Below are 22685 nucleotides of genomic sequence, written 5' to 3' on the forward strand. Positions count from 1 at the left end.
AAAGCAAAACTACCAAACCTACACCTCATCAAAGTTTTAAACAGGATGAAGAGATGTGTTATCAGGTTGCAGGATAACTGATGATTTTGTTTAGAAATATAGAGGATTGTTAAGACATGTCCAAATTGTCTTCCAGATTGACCAACACAAAGAAATGGACAACACTTCAAATATAACAAGATTGGTTGCTAAACACTTTTGGACATATGCGTATTATATAAAAAACACCTCTTTAAAATTCTTATGCAGTGAGAAAAGTCATACTTCCTGTCAATTTAGACTTCGGGAAAGGTTTTGACAAGTTCAAAGAATATTTATTCTAAAATTTACCCCTCCCTGAAATAGTGGTATCCATTTCTGACGTTGTGTAAAGCCAATATCAGGGATTAATTGGGGGATCGGAGTTTGCTTAATGAGGGCCTTCACTTGAGATAAGGAACTCCATGTAAATGTAGATCAAACATACAGTGTGTGAATTATTAAGGCCTGAAATGGGATTGAAGAGTGGAGACCAGGTGCAGAGAATAGGTGGCAAACTGTCAGGCACGTTGGGTATGTAAATTAAGGAATGGAATCATTCTGGAACTTTCCAAATTACTGGTTTGGTATCAGCTGGAATGTTGTGGACAATTCTGCGGAGGTTTCCCAGGAACGAGGGACTTCAGTTCCAAGGAGAGGGTGGAAAGTTGCAGACTGCTCTCCTGGGACAGGGTAGGTTCAGAGGTGACCAAATAGGGATTTTCAAGATGCAATGAGGTTTTGACAGCCTGGATCAGGGATGAACGATTCCCTTTGGAGACTCGGTCAATGACCGAGAGTCATGGAATCAAAATCCTTGTAAAAGGATTTAGAGGGAGATGAGGAGAATTGTTTTCACTCAGGGTTGTTTGGATTTGAAAAGATGGTGAAAGCGGATTTCAGAAATAATTTTCTTTTTTTCAATATAATAATAATCTTTGCCTCAACTGCTAAAGGGGCTGTTTAGCACAGGGCTAAATTGCTGGCTTTGAAAGCAGACCAAGGCAGGCCAGCAGCATGGTTCAATTCCCGTACCAGCCTCCCCGAACAGGCGGCGGAATGTGGTGACTAGGGGCTTTTCACAGTAACTTCATTTGAAGCCTACTTGTGGCAATAAGCGATTTTCATTCATTTCATTTAAAGGTCCATATGCCTTTTTCACCCCCCTATTAACCAACCCTTCCGCCTTCAGAGATCTATGGACGAACAAGGTCCCTTTGTTCCTCGGAACTTCCCAGTGTCAGGCCATTCATTGAATATTTCCTTATCAAATGACTTCTACCAAAGTGTATCACCTCACACTTTTCAGGTTAAATTCCATCTGCCACTTATCTGCCCATTTGACCATCCCGTCAATATCTTCCTGTAAACCAAGACACTCAACCTCACTGTAAACTACGCAGCCAATCTTTTTGTCACCTGCAAGTTTACTGATCCTACCCCCACATAGTCATCTATGTTGTTCATATAATAGGGGACCCACCACGGATCCCTGTGGTACCCCACTGGTCACTGGCTTCCAGTCACTAAAGCAGCCGTCTGTCATCGCCCTCTGTCTCCTACAGCTCAGCCAGATTTGAATCCACCTTATCAAGTTCCCCTCTATCCCATGTGCATTTGCCTTCTTTATAAGTCTCCCATGTGGGACCTTGTCAAAGGCTTTGCTGAAATTCATATCAACTACATCAACTGCACTACCCACATCTACACACCTGGTCACCTCCTCAAAAAAGTCAATCAAATTTGTTAGGCATGACCTCCCTCTGATAAAGCCATGCCATTATCGGCAATCAAAGTGTTCACTCTGTATTGTAACTAATCTATGCTCTCAATTCAATCACATTTGCACAACAACTGCCCCAGGTTTATTTAATTGTATGTTTTTCTTCCAAGTATAAACAATATACATTTAATCTGAATCTTTTTGGGAAAAAATCACCTTCAATAGAAGTAAAATTTCCAAAGGTTTGCACTGGCATAGGTACAAGTTTAACTTGTTACAAAAATATAGTATTCACAAATATCGGACAAGATGTACTTACTAAAGCTTGGCAAATTCCCCTGATGTCGTCACTGGAGAATCCCTGAGAGTGACCACTTACAAACACTTCCCCAAAACGTCTAGCCTCTATCACTCTAACCAATTAGAAGCAATAGCGGTCAGAGAGAGAGAGAGAAAGGTGGTGAAATGCAGAAACGTGCTTTTGAGATTTAGCAGTCTGTCTAATGGGTCATGGACATGATCAGTGACAGTACATTTGGTTGAATAATGATTGTAGATAGGAGGGTAAATTCACTACACTCAAAAGATCTCATAGGAGCCATGCTTCAAGGCTAGTTAGCCCCCATTCCGAGTCTTGTCAACATCAACAATGTCATCGCTCCAGTAGTTCCTCAGAGTAGTGTCCAAGACCCAACCATCTTCAGCTGCTTCATCAATGACCTTCCCTTTATGACAAGGTCAGAAGTGGGGATGTTTGTGGATGACTGGACAATATTCAGCACCATTCGTGACTCCTCAGATACTGAAGCGGTCCCTGTCCAAATGCAGCAAGTCCTGGGCAACATTAAGACTTGGGCTGCTAAGTAGCAAGTAACATTTGTACTACACAAGTGCCAGAAAATGACCTTCTCTAAGAAGAGAGAATCAAACCATCTCCCTTTGACATCCCCAAGATCAACATCCTGAGGGTTACCGTTGATCAGGAACGGAACTGGACCCAGCCACATTAATACTGTGGCTACCAGGGCAAGTCAGAGGCTGGGAATCCTGCGGCGAGTAACTCCTCTCCTGACTCCCCAAAGCCTGTCCGCTACCTGCAAGATACAAGTCAGGAGTGTGATGGGATACTCTCCACTTGCCTGGATGAGCGCAGCTCTAACAACACTCAAGAAGCTCAACACCATCCAGGACAAAGTTGTCCGCTTGATTGGCATCACATCCACCACCTTAAACATGAACCGACACACAGTGGCAGCTGTGTCTACCATCTACTGGATCCACAGCAGCAACTCACCAAAACTCCTTTGACAGCATCTTCCAAACCCATGACCAGTACTAGAAGTAAGAAGTCTTACAACACCAGGTTAAAGTCCAACAGGTTTGTTTCGATGTCACTAGCTTTCAGAGCACTGCTCCTTCCTCAGGTGAATGAACAATGAAGAGAATGAAGAGAACATACCTCTTCATTCACCTGAGGAAGGAGCAGCGCTCCGAAAGCTAGTGACATCGAAACAAACCTGTTGGACTTTAACCTGGTGTTGTAAGACTTCTTACTGTGCTCACCCCAGTCTAACGCCGGCATCTCCACATCAGTACTAGAAGGACAAGGGCAGCAGATATCTGGGAACCCCACCACCTGGAGGTTCCCCTCCAAGCCACACACCACCTTGAGTTGGAAAAATGTCGCTGCTCCTTCACTGTCGCTGGGACAAAATCTTGGAACTCCCTCCCTAACAGCACAGTGGGTGGACCTCCACCTCAGGGACTGCAGCAGTTCATGAAGGCAGATCACCATCACCTTCTGAAGGGAAGCTAGGGATGGACAATAAATGCTGGCCCGACCAGCGGCGCCCACATCCCATAAAAATTAATAAATATGTTTTTAAATGCCTTCACAAGGATTTGAAAACAAGGATGTGAATTTTAAAACTGAGGTGTTGCTGGGGTGGGAGCCAGTGTAGATCAGTGAGCACATGGGAACAGGACTCGGGGTAAGGATACAAGAAGCAGAACTTTGGGTGAGCAAAAGTTTCAAGGATGAAAGGTGAGAGACTAGCCGAAAGTGTTGGAATCTTCACATCATAGTCACAACAAGCTGCTCACTAGAAGTGCAGGTGAAATTATCTTGGAGACTTAATATTAGAATTTAATTATGCATTCTGCAGCCTAGGAAAATACCCCTTCATAATGGAGAGTTAATGAAGCTTCATAAAGTCAGATAGCAGAGCATTGGGGTATATCCGTACTTAGACAGAAAAGACAAACAGTCACAAGCACACAGACAATGAATGATTGGAACAGATTCAAAGCCACGCTCAATAAGCAGCGAGCACCATAAGCAAATATAGAATATTTTACATCGAGTTATAACGGCAGCACTTGCTGAATAAATTTACCTTTCTGGACTTTATCACAAAGCAAGTAAACCTCATCTCCTCCAATCACACATCCAGCAGTCTTATCCATTCTGACAATCCGCAAATTTGATGCATTTGGTGCCTCTGTAACATTGAAAATAAAAGTTCAGCAATCCTTGTGAAAACAAGAAAGTGAAGACAAAACACCAGTTACACTTCTTGTTGGTGTTGTGATAACCATCAGATGCTCCTGGTCATCACGGAGACATTCTGAGCTATCGACGAATGCACGTTTGAGGCAGGACAGACTTGCATTTCTATAGCACCTTCCACATCCTCAGGACATCCCACAATACTTTACAGGCAATTAAGAGCTTTTAAAGTGTAGTCACTGCTGTAAGACAGGAAATGCAGCCGGCACTTTACGCACAGTAAGATCCCACAAACCGCCGTGTTATTGTGACCAGGGTCAAAATTCTCCGGAAACGGCGCGATGTCCGCCGACTGGCGCCCAAAACGGCGCAAATCAGTCGGGCATCGTGCCGCCCCAAAGGTGCGGAATGCTCCGCATCTTTGGGGGCCGAGCCCCAACCTTAAGGGGCTAGGCCCGCGCCGGACGAATTTCCTCCCCGCCAGCTGGCGGAAACGGCCTTTGGTGCCCCACCAGCTGGCACGGAAATGACATCTCCGGGCGGCGCATGCGCGGGAGCGTCAGCGGCCGCTGATAGTTTCCCGCGCATGCGCAGTGGAGGGAGTCTCTTCCGCCTCGGCCATGGTGGAGACCGTGGCGGAGGCGGAAGGGAAAGAGTGCCCCCACGGCACAGGGCCGCCCGCGGATCGGTGGGCCCCGATCGCAGGCCAGGCCACCGTGGGGGCACCCCCCGGGGCCAGATCGCCCCGCGCCCCCCCCGGGACCCCGCCCACACCGGCTGGTCCCGCCGGTAAATACCAGCTTTGATTTACGCCGGCGGGACAGGCAATTTCTGGGCGGGACTTCGGCCCATTCGGGCCGGAGAATTGAGCGGGGGGTCCCGCCAACCGTCGCGGCCCGATTCCCGCCCCTGCCCAATCTCCGGTACCGGAGACTTCGGCGGGGGCGGGATTCACGGCGGCCAACGGCCATTCTCCGACCCGGCGGGGGGTCGGAGAATGACGCCCTTTGTGTCCAAGTTTTTGGAGTGGAGTTTGAACTCCCCACCTCCTGACTCAAGAGGCGAGTGCTAGCCACTGAGAACCAGGACTGATATCATCTCGGTGTCAACTGGAAGGATTGGGAATGATCCCAGTGCTGGTAATAACTTCCCAATCTTAATACTGTAGCGTACAGCATTCCCAACCTGAGGCCGTGTTTCTGTCCAGCACCTGGATTGTGGCAAATTGCTGGGACTCATCAGGGCATCACAGAATTGAATTATAGGACGGTTACAATGCTCTCTCTCTCTGTGGAGGGCAACAGTCACTCAGTGTAGGAATATTGTTGATTTAGTTTGTTTAATTCATGGATATTGCCATTGTTTAAAAAAAATATTTGTATTCAAGATTTTCATTTATAAAATACAGGACATCAATAACATAACTGATGTTACACAGTATATAATAATGTTAAAACACACACATAAAACAAGACCAACACAACCTGTCATATAACTTTTTCACAACAAAACTAACTACACCCCCCCTACCCAACCTCCACCCCCTCCCACGCACCTCCCCCTCCCCGCACCTCCCCTCCCCTCCCACTCGCCCGCACCTCGCACTCCCCGCCGCCTACCTCCCCCTCCCCGCACCTCCCCCTCCCCGCACCTCCCCCTTCCCTTCCCCGCACCTCCCCCTTCCCCGCACCTCCCCCTCCCCCACACCTCCCCCTCCCCACACCTCCCCCTCCCCCACACCTCCCCCTCCCCCACACCTCCCCCTCCCCCACACCTCCCCCTCCCCCACACCTCCCCCTCCCCTCAACAGCTGATGACAACTAATTCTTTAAGGTAGGAAATGAATGGCTGCTATCTCAGGCTGAATCCCTCCACCAATCTCCTCACGTTGCACTTGACCATTTCCAGATATAGAAACTCCATAAGGTCACCCAACCAGGCCGAGCCGCCGGGCGGAGGGGATGCTCTCCATCCTAGCAGAACTCACCTCCGGGCTATCAGCGAGGTAAAGGCCAGAACGTCCGCCTTCACCCCGGTCTGCAGTCCCGGCAAGTCCAACATCCGGAAAATGGCCACCAAGGGACAAAGCTCCAGATACATATTGGGAATCGCTGACACAGTGTTAACGATGGCGACCCAAAAGCTGACCATCAGAGGGCACAGTCAGCACAGGTTTTAACCCTTGCTTCTTCTGTCTTTCCGAGTCACTGACGACATCGCTAACAAATGTTCTGCCTCCTGTTTCCTGATCTGAACCTGCCCCATCTAAGCGTACCTCGGATTCCATCCGCCTGCCATACTGGCTTAAAACCTCCCCAACAGCACCAGCAAAGCAAAGGAAATTTACTGGACATCACTGACATTCTGAAAGCCGCTCCCTACTTAACTGATCATTAGAGAGTTTAGAGAGGCTATTTAGGAAGAACAACAATTATCTGTAAACCTACCCTATATTGAGAAAGAGGAGCAGTGTGCGAGAGACGGTGAAAGTGCAGAGGGATAGTGAGGAGAGCGATATTGTGAGAATAAAGGAATGAAATGAGTGAATGAGGGAGGGAAGGATAGCAATCCGAAATCTGTTCCAGGAATCATAGAATTTACAGTGCAGAAGAAGGCTATTCGGCCCATCGGGTCTGCACCGGCCCGTGGAAAGCGCACCCCACTTAAGCCCACGCCTTCACCCTATCCCCGTAACCCAGTAACTCTCACCTAACCTTTTTGGACACTATGGGCAATTTAGCGCGGCCAATCCACCTAACCTGTACATCTGGGGGAAAGTTTAAGGGAGATGTGCATGGAATGTTTTTTACGCAGAGGGTGGTGGGTGCCTGGAACAGTTTGCCAGCGGAGCTGGTAGAGGCGGGCACGATAGCATCATTCAAGATGCATCTAGACAGATATATGAACGGGCGGGGAACAGAGGGGAGTAGATCCTTGGAAAATAGGTGACGGGTTTAGATAAAGGATCTGGATCGGCGCAGGCTGGGAGGGCCGAAGGGCCTGGTCCTGTGCTGTAATTTTCTTTGTTCTTTGTTATCTTTGGACTGTGAGAGGAAACCCACACAGACACAGGGAGAACGTGCTGACTCCGCACAGACAGTGACCCAAGCTGGGTATCGAACCTGGGACCCTGGAGCTGTGAAGCAACTGTGCTAACCACTGTGCTACCGTGGTGCCCATGGTCTTCCCTAGGAAGTCAGTTAACAATGGCGATATCCATGAATTAAACAAACTAAATCAACAATATTCTTACACTGAGTGACTGTTGCCCTCCAGAGAGAGAGAGAGCATTGTAACCGTCCTATAATTCAATTCTGTGATGCCCTGATGAGTCCCAGCAATTTGCCACAATCCAGGTGCTGGACAGAAACACGGCCTCAGGTTGGGAATGCTGTACGCTACAGTATTAAGATTGGGAAGTTATTACCAGCACTGGGATCACTCCCAATCCTTCCAGTTGACACCGAGATGATATCAGTCCTGGTTCTCAGTGGCTAGCACTCGAGTCAGGAGGTGGGGAGTTCAAACTCCACTCCAAAAACTTGGACACAAAGTCTAAGTTGTCCCCCCAGTGGGTGACCAAGGGAGTGCAGCACTGCCCGATGTGCCACCTTTCGGATGAAACGTTAAACGGAGGCCTCCTGCCTGACTCTCCAGTGGAGTAAAAAATCCCACAGAACTTGTTCTCCTGGCCAATGTTTAATTCTCAGCCAGTGTCATTAAAGCAGAGGATCTGGTCACAATCACACTGCGGTTTGTGGGATCTTGCTGTGCGTAAAGTGCTGACTGCACTTCCTGTCTTACAGCAGTGACTACACTTTAAAAGCTCTTAATTGCCTGTAAAGTATTTTGGGATGTCCTGAGGATGTGAAAGGTGCTATAGAAATGCAAGTCTGTCCTGTTTCAAACGTGCATTAGTCGATAGCTCAAAATGTCTCCGTGACGACCAGGAGCATCTGATGGTCATCACAACACCAACAAGAGGTAATGGAACAGCCACAAGTCATGGGGTAGAGAATTCCAAACTTCACAAATCTTTTGAGTGGACATATTTCTCCTCATCTTAGTCCAAAATGACCAACGATCGCTTCTTATTCTTTTAAATCCCAGGAATATAGGCCTGGTCTCCTGAGGCATCATTCCACATTCCAGGAATCAGTCTAGTGAACCTTTGCTGAACTCCCTCAAAGGAAAATATACCCACCACCCTCAATAGGTAAGGGTACCAAAACCTGCACACAGTACTCCAGGCGAGGTGCCCCAAGACCCTTTTACTTTTATACTCCAACTCTTTTGTAAGAACATACTATTCGCTAATTCCGACCCTTGTTAAAATGTCAATTTATCAAACAAAAAACATTCTGCGATATGAAAGGCAAAGTAAACAGATTTAAAATAAGAGGATGAACAAATAGAAATTTCACAACATTCCAGTTTACTGCCACATCAAGTTTAACAAGGTGCAGATTTATAAAGTCTCCACTTACTGCTGTCATAGATGGGGTCAGAAATGACAGGTTCCAATTTCCGTGTAAACTGACAGCTGCTGTCTGGGAGTAAGGCTGTAAACATGAGGCGGACGACACTGAGGTCCATTTCCCTCGCCTGCTGTATTGATGCCTCATGGATTAATTTCTTTTCATGCTCTGCAAACAGGTATTACAATCCTGCATCATTAGCATTCTGGTGTAAAAGGCAAGGCAAACGAGAGCAACAACAACTGGTGTTTATATAGCTGCTTTAACAATAGTAAAGTGTCCCCAAGGCAGCTCCACAGATATTTCTAACAAAATCTGGCACTGAGCCATATGGGGCAATATTGTACAGGCGACAAAATGATTGGCCCAAGACGTAGCTGTTAAGGACTGTCCTAAAAAGTAGGGAGGTGGGGAGGTTTAGGGGGTGAATTCCAAAGCGTAGGGTCCAGTGTTAATAACTGGAGAAAATTAAGATTAAAAAAACAAAACAGGGAGTTGATTAGAGGCAGACATCTGGAGAAATGATGAGATACAAATTTGTCTATCAGTGGAAAACAAGTATTTTATACATGTAACCAGAGAAAACAATGGGGTGCTAACTTCAAAGTGGAAAGGTAAGGAAATTGACTTGTACCTGCATTTTTCTCCTTCGCTGAACCTGAAGACTATTTCACAGCATAACCACCTTAACCTGGGTGTGGTAATTATATGCTGGATTTAGCTCATAGAGTTCCTTAATATTGGATGTTGTTTGGGAAAAGGGGTGTCTCAGAATTCAAGCGAGTTGTGCAATTGGGGGTCTAGAGATAGTTTCATGTAAAATTATGCATATATCGACATCAGCATGTTTAAGTGTTATATTGTATTATAGTCCTTCTTGTCATGTGTGTTGTTAAGTTAATAAATATTCTTTATTAATTGTTCACATAATGACTGGACTGTTTCTCACTGAATGTTACATCATTCCTCATATTATACAAAAAAACACAGGTAGGCAGTGGCATTGTCGCTGGATTATTAACCCAGAGACCCAGAGTAATGATCTGGGGACCCAGTTTCAATTCCCACCACGGCTGTATTTAAACTCAATAAAAGCTCTGGAATTAAAAGTCTAATGATAAGCATGAAACTGTTGTCAATTGTCGTAAAAACCCATCTGGTTCACTAATGTTCTTTCGGGAAGGAAATCTGCCGTCCTTACCTGGTCTGGCCTACATGTGACTCTAGACCTACGCCAATGTGGTTGACTCTTAAATGCCCTCTGAAATGGCCCAGGAAGCCACTCAGTTGTACACAACCGCTACAAAATCACGAGCACAGTGGCTGTACCTACACCTCATAGACTGCAGAGGTTCAAAAAGGCAACTCACCACCAACTAGGTGATGGGCAACTAGGGATGGGCAATAGATGCTGGTCTAACTTTGCATTTAACATCAGCGTGGTGCATAGCACCAGGCAGCTAAAGACGAGGCGTCAATGAGGTACCAAGGTCAGAAATGGAAGAGCACAGAAACGTGAGGCTTGTGGGTTGAGGTCTGGAGGTTATTGGGTGTTATTGGGGGTTATTGGATTATTGGGCCAGCTCTCTTTGGAACACCTTTTGAATTAGTTTCATTCCAGCTGCCCTTTCCCCAAAGCCCTGAAAAATGTCCCTTTTCAAGTATTTATCCCATTTTCTTTTGTAAGTTCCACCCTCCCAGGCAGTGCATACCATATCACAACAACTCGTTGTGTAAAAAAAACATTTGCATCTTGTCACGCTGGCTTTGCTAATTATCTTAAAAATCTGGGACAATGTTTTCAATTTTTATACTTATCTTCGGGCACGAACAGCCTTGTTAGACCTTTTCCCAACCGCCAGGGAGATCTCACGTGTTAATTGCAAATGGCTTCAAACTGACCTGTGAGCTCCCTTTGGCTGTAACCCTCGCCGTGCTGATGGTTTAATTCTTGGTGGATTAAAACCCCGTTATTATAACCCATCACATAAGCCTGAGTCATTCTCTGCTCCAGCGTGTTGGCCACATTCTTCTTCGTTACGTGGAGGATACCAAGGTTCGGAAATCTAGAGGAACAACAATCGCCATAATTGACCAGCAATGCCATATCTATATAGTGAACCACTGCCCTGACACATGCCCCAGCGGAGCATCAATTCTGACAATCCCAAGTTCAAGCTCCTGAGACAGTCCACCTCCCCTCTGTAGCCTCTCTTCCCCTTGTGTGATGCTATAAATTTCAAAAGGCTGACAGTAGAAGATCATAGAATTTACAGTGCAGAAGGAGGCCATTCGGCCCATCGAGTCTGCACCAGCCCTTGGTAAGAGCACCCCACTGAAGCCCACACCGCCACCCCACCCCCGTAACCCAGTAACCCCACCTAACCTTTTGGACACTAAGGGGCAATTTAACACGGTGGCACAGTGGTTAGCACTGCTTCCTCACAGCGTCAGGGACCCGGGTTCAATTCCAGCCTCGGGTGACTGTCGTTATGGAGTTTGCACTTTCTCCCCGTGTCTGCGTGGGTTTCCTCCGGGTGCTCCGGTTTCCCCCACAGTCCAAAGAAGGGCAGGTTAGATGGATTGGTCATGCTAAATTTGCCCCTTAATATCCCAAAGGTTAGATGGGATTACAGGTTAGATGGGATTACAGGGTTACGGGGATAGGGCGGGGGAGTGGGCCTAGCTAGGGTGCTCTTTCAGAGGGGTGGTGCAGACTCAATGGGCCAAATGGCCTCCTTTTGCCTGTAGGTATTCTATGGATTCTTCCGGCTGACCTCTAGAATACACAGGAGATAAAGTGAGGCATCAAATACAAGTTCATTGAGAGCAGCCCAATGCTCTTTCCCAGTCATGCACTATCTGAGTGGTGTGTCACGGATAAGCGAGCTTAATGCTTCTCAACTATCTCACATCCAAAGGGGAATTTCGCCTATTTGACCTTTGTCTTCTCCTGGGGGATTTGGGGAGTTGGTATCTGAAGCTGCCGCCAAACACACACAGTGAACATTGATAGGCTTGATGGTAGAAACTTGGCAAGTCATTGAATTATCATAGAATTTACAGTGCAGAAGGAGGCCATTCAGCCCATCGAGTCTGCACCGGCTCTTGGAAAGAGCACCCTACCCAAGGTCAACACCTCCACCCTATCCCCATAACCCAGTAACCCCACCCAACACTAAGGACAATTTTGGACACTAAGGGCAATTTATCATGGCCAATCCACCTAACCCGCACATCTTTGGACTGTGGGAGGAAACTGGAGCACCCGGAGGAAACCCACGCACACACGGGGAGGATGTGCAGACTCCACACCGACAGTTACCGTAACAAAAAAGATTTCAAAGTCTACTAACAGGATGACACTCGCATTGAAAGGGTAGGTTTTTGAAGTAGGAATTTTCTTTTCTAAAAGGCAATTCTGAAGGACAGGTTTTGACTTACGTTGTAATCATTTCCTTTGGCCCCACTTGAATTAAACATATTCCTTTCTCGCATTGTTTGCCAACGAGACTGTGGGCATGGAGGTGGACAGTATCTCTGCCAAAGGTCACCAACTGAACGACAATCTTTGCTTGTCCAACGTAGTTGCAGATCTAAACAGAATGAGAACACGACACTACTCATTAAAATATTCCACAGAAGATGAGGCCTATCTGATCTCTGGAACACCAACTTAGCTCCACCCCACTTGCTTCAAAAATAAATGCCTCTGAAAGCTTTTCATTGTACGGAACAGAGTCTCAAATCTGGCTGTTCAAAAACCAGACATTCGTAAAATTTTCCGTGCACCAATTTTAATCGAGTCAGATTCGTGAAAGACGTGACTTACCTGGACAATTCAGCGAGTCGCTATATTGGCACGGTGTGGCATTGGAGTAGTTAACCCCGTCACTACTTGTGCGCCGGTCTATTCCTGTGCTATCAGTGAACCTTGACCCCACCTGACCTGGTTTGACCTAAACCATCCAATCTGAGATTTGGCAAGATCTAAAACCTGGCACAGCCTCGGACTGGTGGTTGTCAGTTTTGAGACACTGTATCCATATCCCACCACTGTATCCATATCTCTTCACTGTATCCATATTCCACCACTGTATCCATATCCCACCACTGTATCCATATCTCTTCACTGTATCCATATCCCACCACTGTATCCATATCCCACCACTGTATCCATATCCCACCACTGTATCCATATCCCACCACTGTATCCATATCCCATTTCAACAATGTTTCCCAACGCCTCTTCCCAAATGGGTAGTTCACAACCCTGAGCCCATGCTCCCCTATCAGCAGAATCGTGCAGGATTCAATTAAAGAAAAAGAACAGATCTCCTCATTTCACATGATGAGATGAAGAAGGTATGGAGGATGATGGCGAACACTTGTTCCTGAATTGCATCAGACCTATCTCAAATACCAAACATTCATTTTGATTTTATATCATTGGATTTTTAAAATGAAATTGTGAAAAGCTAAATTTTATCTCATGATAAACTGATTACCAGATCACCATCTGCACTGAACTCCCAAAGAACCCTTTAGGGGCACTGAAATACCTTACTTCTTAAACAGTAAACTGTACAACGTGGCATGGCAACTTAGGTATCTGATGTGAAGTCAGAGATTTTCTGGTTTTTGAGCAGATTGGCTTTCCACACCCAGACCACAGATCAGCAATAAACATTTTCACTCCAGAGAGTTGACAACATAGATTGCGGCTGACACGATCACTGCCCTACTGACGGGGCACTGCAAAGTCAGAGGGTCAGTACTGCGGGAGTGCTGCACTGTCAGAGGGTCAGTACTGAGGGAGTGCTGCACTGTCAGAGGGTTAGTACTGAGGGAGTGCCGCACTGTCAGAGGGTCAGTACTGAGGGAGTGCTGCACTGTCAGAGGGTCAGTACTGAGGGAATGCCGCACTGTCAGAGAGTCAGTACTGAGGGAGTGCTGCACTGTCAGAGGGTCAGTACTGAGGGAGTGCAGCACTGTCAGAGGGTCAGTACTGAGGGAATGCCGCACTGTCAGAGGGTCAGTACTGAGGGAGTGCCGCACTGTCAGAGGGTCAGTACTGAGGGAGTGCCGCACTGTCAGAGGGTCAGTACTGAGGGAGTGCCGCACTGTCAGAGAGTCAGTACTGAGGGAGTGCTGCACTGTCAGAGGGTCAGTACTGAGGGAGTGCTGCACTGTCAGAGGGTCAGTACTGAGGGAGTGCCGCACTGTCAGAGAGTCAGTACTGAGGGAGTGCTGCACTGTCAGAGGGTCAGTACTGAGGGAGTGCTGCACTGTCAGAGGGTCAGTACTGAGGGAGTGCTGCACTGCTCAAGCTTCACAAAATGAACAGTGTAATTTCTCTTGGGCGGGGTTCCAGCTAGGAGAGGAAAAATAGGCCTCGAGCAGAGTGCAAGGTTGATGCTTAATGTTCTGACCCCAAGTGGGTAAAATCATTGCCCATTTTCCATTTCCAATATCTTAATGGACACAAAAAGCAGTCACTACATCACTAAAGTGTTGCTGATGTGTGAAATGGATGGTCAGCTTCGCATCTAGTTAACAAGTTGGTTAGTTTTGTTTCGACCAGTCGTTCAGTGAGGCAGTTGGAAACACTCAAACTTCGTCAACTCACTGTTTGCAAACCCAGCTTTCCTGACTGTCACTCTATAACCTCCAAGATAACCAGGATGGTCTTTCAAGGGTCACTAAAGGCAACCTGCATTTAGATAGCACCATAAAAATATTAAATAAAGTGCTTCACAGTGTTTGATACTGAGATACACAAGGAGACATTGGGCAGGTAACCATCAGCTTAGTCACAGGGATAGGTGTAAGGGGCAGTTTAAAGGAGAGAGACATTGAGATGGAGAGGTTTAGGAAGGGCACTCCAGAACTCTAGTCCCTAAGTAGCTGTAACAGGGCCTCCAGTGACAATATGATTAAAATTAGGGACTCAAACAGTGCCTGAATGAATTTCTCCATTCCCCACCTCTAAATATTCTTTTGTTTTTATAAATTTGGAGTACCCAATTAATTATTTTCCAATTAAGGGGCAATTTAGCGTGGCCAATCCACCTACCCTGCACATCTTTGGGTTGTGGGGGTGAAACCCTTGCAGACACGGGGAGAATGTGCAAACTCCACACGGACAGTGACCCAGAGCCGGGATCGAACCCGGGACCTCGGCGCCGTGAGGCAGCAGGGCTAACCCACTGTGCCACCGTGCTGCCCTTCCTCTGAATATTCTTGTCGTTCCTCTGAGTGAGATCAGATTTTACATCAAGAATGAGATTGTACATTGTCAATGAGTGCGGGAGGAGCTGATCTACTCTGGAAACTGCATTGGCTCATTTCACACAACAACTTCGCAGCCGTCAACAACTCCCAAAAGCAGTGACCGATGCTGCAATACTGTTCTGTTTGTAATAGGCTGCCTGTTTCTGCTGCTTACCATTGAGATCACTGTGGAATGCAGTAGCCATGGCTTCGCCTGCACTGCACCAAACATTGACAGGGATTCACCATGAAACAGAGAATATTTGTTTCATGATAAATATTTATTTCGGAACATCACAATACCTCCTTTTTATTTTGTTCATTTGTAGATGCCATATCTGTGATAGTTGGTAGGAGGGGTGGGGATGGAGGGGTTGGGCGGGCGGGGGGGAGAACCAGGAACAAAGGGTAGAACTTTAAAATTAGAGACAGACCATTCAGGCCTGATGTCAGGAAGCACTTCCTCACACAAGGAACAGTGGAAATCTGGAACTCTCGCCCCCAAAAACAGCTGTTGAATCTGGGGGTGAATTAGAAAGTTCAAGCCTGAGGTTGACAGTTTGGTTGGGTGTAAGGGCACAGAGGTTATGGAACCAAGTATATGGACATAAGATATAGATCACCAAGGAACAGAACAGAGGGCTTGAATGGCCTCCTCCTGCTCCTCATTTTTCAAACAGTTAGCATTAATCCATTGACAGTGAAATGTTGATTTATATTAGCAGGATATTGAAGCCAATCAGATAGGATTATAAGGAATAAGAGGAGTTGGACAAGTTTAGTTGGCCCCTCGAGTAGGCTGCACCATTCGCCAAGATCATAGCTCAATGTTTACCTCAACTTCACTGAGACTGCAACATCACAGGTAACGTGATATATAATGTGCCTGTACAATATGGTCACTGAAATGATGGTGTGCTATATTTCCAAAGTTTCTATGTTAATAAACCAGCCACAGTGTGACTTGAAAAGATCGAACTCGCACTCAGTTTATGCCTCACTTGTACAGTTTTCAGCAAACCGCAAAAATGATTTTTGTCAATTATTAAATAAATGCACTAATCCCATTGTTGTGCAATGTGTGATGCACAAAACCTGTCAGGGACTAGGGTGTGCCAAATGGTCAAGCTCTGCAGATTTATGACAATAATGCACCGTTAGAAGCTGCTGCGGTTGTAAACCACGCTGATCAGAGATTACACGCACAGAGAGGCATGGGGGGGGTCAAGGAACTGAATTACCAGTCGATTAATCAATCTCGGTCCTGACATTTAAGCTCATTTACATAGTCAGACTCAGGAAGATCATTGCCCACATAAAAATATTAAGCGATTTCCCTTTTTTTAAATCTTTAATATTCAGCAGGTGAAGATTTGGAAAATATTTGGAAAGAGTATGTTCTGTTGTACCTGCAGGATAAAAGAAAGGAAATACTGAAGCACATGGGTTGAACGCAATAATTCACAGAGGTTCATTAGTTGTTTTTTAACTGGGCAAAGGCTGGGTCTAGACTGACTCGAAGTCCACAAAGTAGCCAATGACATCGCGTACTACCACGTGACTCAACTCTTAAAGGCACCATACAACAGCACAACACCAGCAAAAAGGGGGGGCCAGGCCTCAAAATAAGGGGGAGCAGATTTAGGACTGAGTTGAGGAGGAGCTTCTTCACCCAAAGGGTTGTAAATCTGTGGAATTCCCTCCCCAGTGAAGCAGGTGAGGTTACCTTGTTGAATGTTTTTAAGGCAAAGATAGATAGATTTTTGAACAGTAAAGGAATTAAGGGTTATTGTGAGTGGGCGGGTAAGTGGAGCTGAGTCCACAAAAAGATCAGCCATGATCTTATTGCATGGCGGAGCAGGCTCGAGGGGCCAGATGGCCGACTCCTCCTAGTTCTTATGACAATCCACATACAGAACATCTCCCCCCCCTTGACTTTGAAGGTCCACCACAACAAATAACCATTGTATTTTTCCATAGCCATTTACACATATTAACAAGGCCAGGCATTACCTTATTACACAGTAATAATCCAGTTAATAGGAAAGACGATCTGGTGGGCGTCTATCCTGCACTGGCTGACTGCACACTTCAGGGATTTGGTCATTCTTTTTCTTTTTTTAAATAAATTTAGAGTACCCAATTCATTTTTTTCCAATTAAGGGGCAATTTAGCGTGTCCAATCCACCTACCCTGCACATCTTTGGGTTGTGGGGGACGAAACCCACGCAAGCACGGGGAGAATTGCAAACTCCACACTGACAGTGACCCAGAGCCGGATCGAATCTGGGACCTCGGCGCCGTGAGGCAGCAGTGCTAACCACAGTGCCACCGTGCTGCCCTGGATTCGGTCATTCTTAACCTTAGAAGTCCTCTCTGGGTCTTCTGTGGATGTCTCTACCCTGGAAGGTGTTAGTCACTTTTTCAGAAGGAATCTAGTAGCAACAGAGAATTCTTCAGCAATCTCTGCTTCAGCGGATTAACCAGGGGTCACATTCACACCATCTGGCTGTGTGGGCGGTGTTTCCACTGGAGGTAATTCTGTCAGACATGGCACTAGCACATCGATACATGCAGATAGCAGACGGTCTGTGTGTCATCTCCACATCTCCCATTTGTGCTGTTTGGGAGATTGAGCCAGTCTGAGCCAATAGTTGGACTTCTCGCTGGTGGTATAGCTGCGAACCAACACTCACTCTCCTTGTTTAAACAAGCATCTTCTCAAATTACCCTCTCTTCTCAGGATCTGCGACTGCTGATTGCGTTCTGCTATCGCGGACATCTCCTGCAGTAAGAGTAGATCAAAGATGGTTCTCAGCTCCCCCTTCAGTAACAGTAGAGCTGGGGAGCTCTGAGTAGTTGCGTGTGGTGTGCGATACGTCCCCAAGAAACTGTTTAAGCGGCGATGCAATGAACCTTGGCCATTGGAGGATTTCAGAGTGTGTTTCAAGGACTGGGCAAAGTGCTCGGCTGAGCGGTTCAATCAGTGATCTCCAGGAGTGGGAATTTCACCTTCAGGAAACACAGGGATGGAAGTGCAGCTCCAAAACATCTTAGCACATCTTCAAAATAGCCAAAAGCACTTCACAAACTAATTACCACTTGAACAAAGAACAATACAGCACAGGAACAGGCCCTCCGGCCCTCCAAGCCTGTACTGGTCATGATACCAATCTTGGCCAAAGCCCTCAGCACTTAAGGGCAGCATGGCAGCACAGTGGTTAGCACAATTGCTTCACAGCTCCAGGGTCCCAGGTTCAATTCCGGCTTGAGTCACTGTCTGTGCGGAGTCTGCACATCCTCCCCGTGTCTGCGTGGGTTTCCTCCGGGTGCTCCAGTTTCCTCCCACAGTCCAAAGATGTGCAGGTTAGGTGGATTGGCCACGATAAATTGCCCTTAGTGTCCAAAATTGCCCTTAGTGTTGGGTGGGGTTACTGGGTTATGGGGATAGGGTGGAGGTGTTGGCCCTGGGTAGGGTGCTCTTTCCAAGAGCCGGTGCAGACTCGATGGGCCGAATTGACTCCTTCTGCACTGTAAATTCTATGATAATAGAACATAGAACATAGTCGATGTTGCACCGACCAGTGAAACCACTCTAAAGCCCATCTACACTATTTCCTTATCGTCCATATGTCTATCCAATGACCATTTGAATGCCCTTAGTGTTGGCAAGTCCACTACTGTTGCAGGCAGGGCATTCCACGCCCGTACTACCTCTGACATCTGTCCTATATCTATCTCACCTCAATTTAAAGCTATGTCCCCTCGTGCTAGAATCACCATCCGAGGAAAAAGGCTCTCACTGTCCACCCTATCTAATCCTGTGATCATCTCGTATGCCTCAATTAAGTCACCTTTTTCTCTCTAACGAAAACAGCCTCAAGTCCCTCAGCCTTCCCTCATAAGATCTTCCCTCCATACCAGGCAACATTCTGGTAAATCTCCTCTGCACCCTTTCCAATGTTTCCACATCCTTCCTATAATGCGGCAACCAGAATTGCACGCAATACTCCAAATGCGGCCGCACCAGAGTGTTGTATAGCTGCAACGTGACCTCATGGCTCCGAAACTCAATCCCTCTACCAATAAAAGCTAACACACCGTACGCCTTCTTAACAACCCTCTCAACCTGGGTGGCAACTTTCAGGGTATCTATGTACATGGACACCGAGATCTCTCTGCTCATCCACACGACCAAGAATCTTACCATTAGCCCAGTACTCTGACTTCCTGTTATTCCTTCCAAAATGAATCACCTCACACTTTTCTGCATTAAACTCCATTTGCCACCTCACAGCCCAGCAGTGCAGCTTAGCCATGTCCCTCTGTAACTTGTAACATCCTTCCGCACTGTCCACAATTCCACCGACTTTAGTGTCATCCGCAAATTTACTCACCCATCCTTCTACGCCCTCCTCCAGGTCATTTATAAAAATGACAAACAGCAGTGGCCCCAAAACAGATCCTTGTGGTACACCACTAGTAACTGGAGTCCAGTCTGAACATTTCCCATCAACCACCACCCTTTGTCTTCTTCCAGCTAGCCAATTTCTGATCCAAACTGCTAAATCACCCTGAATCCCATGCCTCTGTATTTTCTGCAGTAGCCTACCATGGGGAACCTTATCAAACGCTTTATTAAAATCCATATACACCACATCAACTGCTTTACCCTCATCCACCTGTTTGGTCACCTTCTCAAAGAACTCAATAAGGTTTGTGAGGCACGATCTACCCTTCACAAAACCATGTTGACTATCTCTCATCAAATTATTCCTTTCCAGATGATTATACATCCTATCTCTTATAAAACTTTCCAAGGCTTTGTCAACTAAAGAAGTAAGGCTCACTGGTCTATAGTTACCGGGGTTGTCTCTACTCCCCTTCTTGAACAAGGGGACAACATTTGCTATCCTCCAGTCTTCTGGCACTATTCCTGTAGACAAAGATGACTTAAAGATCAAAGCCAAAGGCTCAGCAATCTCCTCCCTAGCTTCCCAGAGAATCCTAGGATAAATCCCAACCGACCCAGGGGACATATTTATTTTCACACTTTCCAGAATTGCTAACACTTCCTCATGAACCTCAAGCCCTTCTAGTATAGTAGCCTGAATCTCAGTATTCTCCTCGACAACATTGTCTTTTTCCTGTGTGAATACTGACGAAAAATATTCATTTTTCCTATCTCCTCGGACTCCACGCACAACTTCCCACTACTGTCCTTGACTGGCCCTACTCTTACCCTAGTCATTCTTTTCTTCCTGACATATCTATAGAAAGCTTTAGGGTTATCCTTGACCCTACCTGCCAAAGACTTCTCATGTCCCCTCCTGGCTCTTCTTAGCTCCCTCTTTAGGTCCTTCCTAGCTAACTTGTAACTCTCGAGACCCTAACTGAACCTTCATGTCTCATCTTTACATAAGCCTCCTTCTTCCTCTTGACAAGTGTTTCGACTGCTTTAGTAAACCACGGTTCCCTTGTTCGACCACTTCCTCCCTGCCTGACAGGTACATACTTATCAAGGACACGCAGTAGCTGATCCTTGAACAAGCTCCACATTTCCATTGTGCCCATCCCCTGCAGTTTTCCTCTCCATCCGATGCATCCTAAGTCTTGCCTCATCGCATCATAATTGCCTTTTCCCCCAGATATAACTCTTGCTCTGCTGTATATACCTATCCCTTTCCATCACTAAAGTAAACGTAATTGAATTGTGGTCACTGTCACCAAAGTGCTCACCTACCTCCAAACCTAACACCTGTCCTGGTTCATTACCCAGTACCAAATCCAATATATCCTCGCCTCTCGTTGGCCTATCTACATACTGTGTCAGGAAACCCTCCTGCACACATTGGACAAAAACGGACCCATCTAAAGTACTCAAACTATAGCGTTTCCAGTCAATATTTGGAGAGTTAAAGTCCCCCATAACAACTACCCTATTGCTTTCTTGTGCCGTATCCCTCTGTACCCGTCCTATCCATGTGTTTGTCAAGATGCCTTTTGAACGCCGTTAATGTATCTGCTTCCACAGCCTCCCCTGGCCACGCGTTCCAGACACTCACCACACTCTGTGTAAAAAAAACCTGCCTCGCACATCTCCTCTAAGCTTTGCCCCACGGACCTTAAACCTCTGCCTCCTGGTGACTGACAGCTCCATCCTGGGAAAGAGTGCCTGCCCATCCACTCTATCCATGCCCCTCATTATCTTGTAGACGAAAGAAAGTCACGTAGCCGGCAAGTGTGCACAAGTGTAACTACTTGTGTAGGCTGCAAAATCCACAAACATGGGAAGTAGCTGATTAATTAGGTTCGATGAAGAAGTTGTGGGGGAGTGGCACTGTCCACAACACCAAGGGTACTCTCTGAGCCTCAAATTCTGTATTTAGGTCTTCTGCCTTCATCCGATGAGGCAAGTTGGGGCTTTGATTTAATGTCTCATCCAAAACAGAGGAAGAAATGTCTTTAAATCTGTGTGCCTCAGTACTGCTCATGAATTACTGAATAATTCTCTTTTCTGTCCCAATTTACCTTCATGATGGGGTAATTTAACATAGGCCACATCCAAAATCAACATCACCCATTCAGAAATTCACAACATGTTAAGTGAAGTTCCACTGGTGACACAAGGGGAATTTCCCAAGTTTCAACACAACCAACCACATGTCGTTGGCAGAATATTCCTGACTGTGAAGGTGATGCAGCTCCTGAGTCACATGCTGTTTCCTGAATAGGAACCAAAGATACATTTGGATGTTTGTGCCACATGGTCTGTTATGCATCTCGGAAATACCAGGGATTTCCCCACATTAACAACCGCCCATTGCTCTTAGAACAGCACCAAAATCAACTCTGCCATTGCAGATTACTTTTTTACCACCTTAAGCCATACAAAACATGGGGATAATTTTCTGAAGTGGTTGTGTTAAGATGACAGAAACTGACAGCACAGTACTGGAATATCAGAGAAATAACAGCACAAAAGGTCATTCAGCCTCCATACCCGAGCTGTACCTAATTATACCCAGGTTCTTCAATTTAAGTAATTAACATGAAACACATTTCATAGAATCCCTGCAGTGCAGAAAGGAGGCCATTCGGCCCATTGAGTCTGGACTGACCATCTGAAAGAGCCTGAACTTTACCTCGGCCCCCTCCCCCTCCCTATCCCTCATAACCCTGCGCATTGATCATGGCCAATCTACCTAACCTGCACATCTTTGCATTGTGGGAGGAAACCAGAGTACACGGTGGAAACCCACGTTGACACGGGGAGGAAGTGCTAACGTATAATAACAATCTGTCAGGGGCTGGTTTAGCACAGTGTAATGCAGAACAAGGCCAGCAGCACGGTTCAATTCCTGTGCCGGCCTCCCCGAACAGGCGCCGGAATGTGGTGACTAGGGGCTTTTCACAGTAACTTCATTGAAGCCTACTTGTGACAATAAGCAATTATTATTATTATTAATCTTTATTTTTGTCACAAGTAGGCTTACATTAACTGTGCAATGAAGTTACTGTGAAAATCCCCTAGTCGCCACATTCCGGTGCCTGTTCGGGTACAAAGAGGGAGAGTTCAGAATGTCCAATTCACCTAACAGCACGTCTTTCAGGACTTGTGGGAGGAAACCGGAGCACCTGGAGGAAACCACGCAGACTCCGCACAGACAGTGACCCAAGCCGG

The 22685-nt window shown here is 46.4% G+C and overlaps 1 protein-coding gene across 2 annotated transcripts in view; it reads right to left on the minus strand.

Annotated features, from left to right (window-relative positions):
- The window catches only part of LOC140408253 (nuclear factor NF-kappa-B p105 subunit-like), a 128654-nt gene that overhangs the window by 53760 nt on the left and 52209 nt on the right, over window positions 1-22685 (minus strand). For both annotated transcript variants that reach the window (XM_072495207.1, XM_072495208.1), the window contains 4 exons: window positions 12173-12324; window positions 10631-10794; window positions 8738-8896; window positions 4138-4242 (listed from right to left, as the gene is read on the minus strand). In XM_072495207.1, coding sequence (XP_072351308.1) covers window positions 4138-4242; window positions 8738-8896; window positions 10631-10794; window positions 12173-12324 — 580 coding nt within the window. The remainder of the gene's footprint in view (window positions 1-4137; window positions 4243-8737; window positions 8897-10630; window positions 10795-12172; window positions 12325-22685) is intronic.

The sequence above is a fragment of the Scyliorhinus torazame genome, chromosome 3 (genome assembly GCF_047496885.1).
Source record: "Scyliorhinus torazame isolate Kashiwa2021f chromosome 3, sScyTor2.1, whole genome shotgun sequence".
In the NCBI taxonomy this organism is placed as follows: Eukaryota; Metazoa; Chordata; class Chondrichthyes; order Carcharhiniformes; family Scyliorhinidae; genus Scyliorhinus; species Scyliorhinus torazame.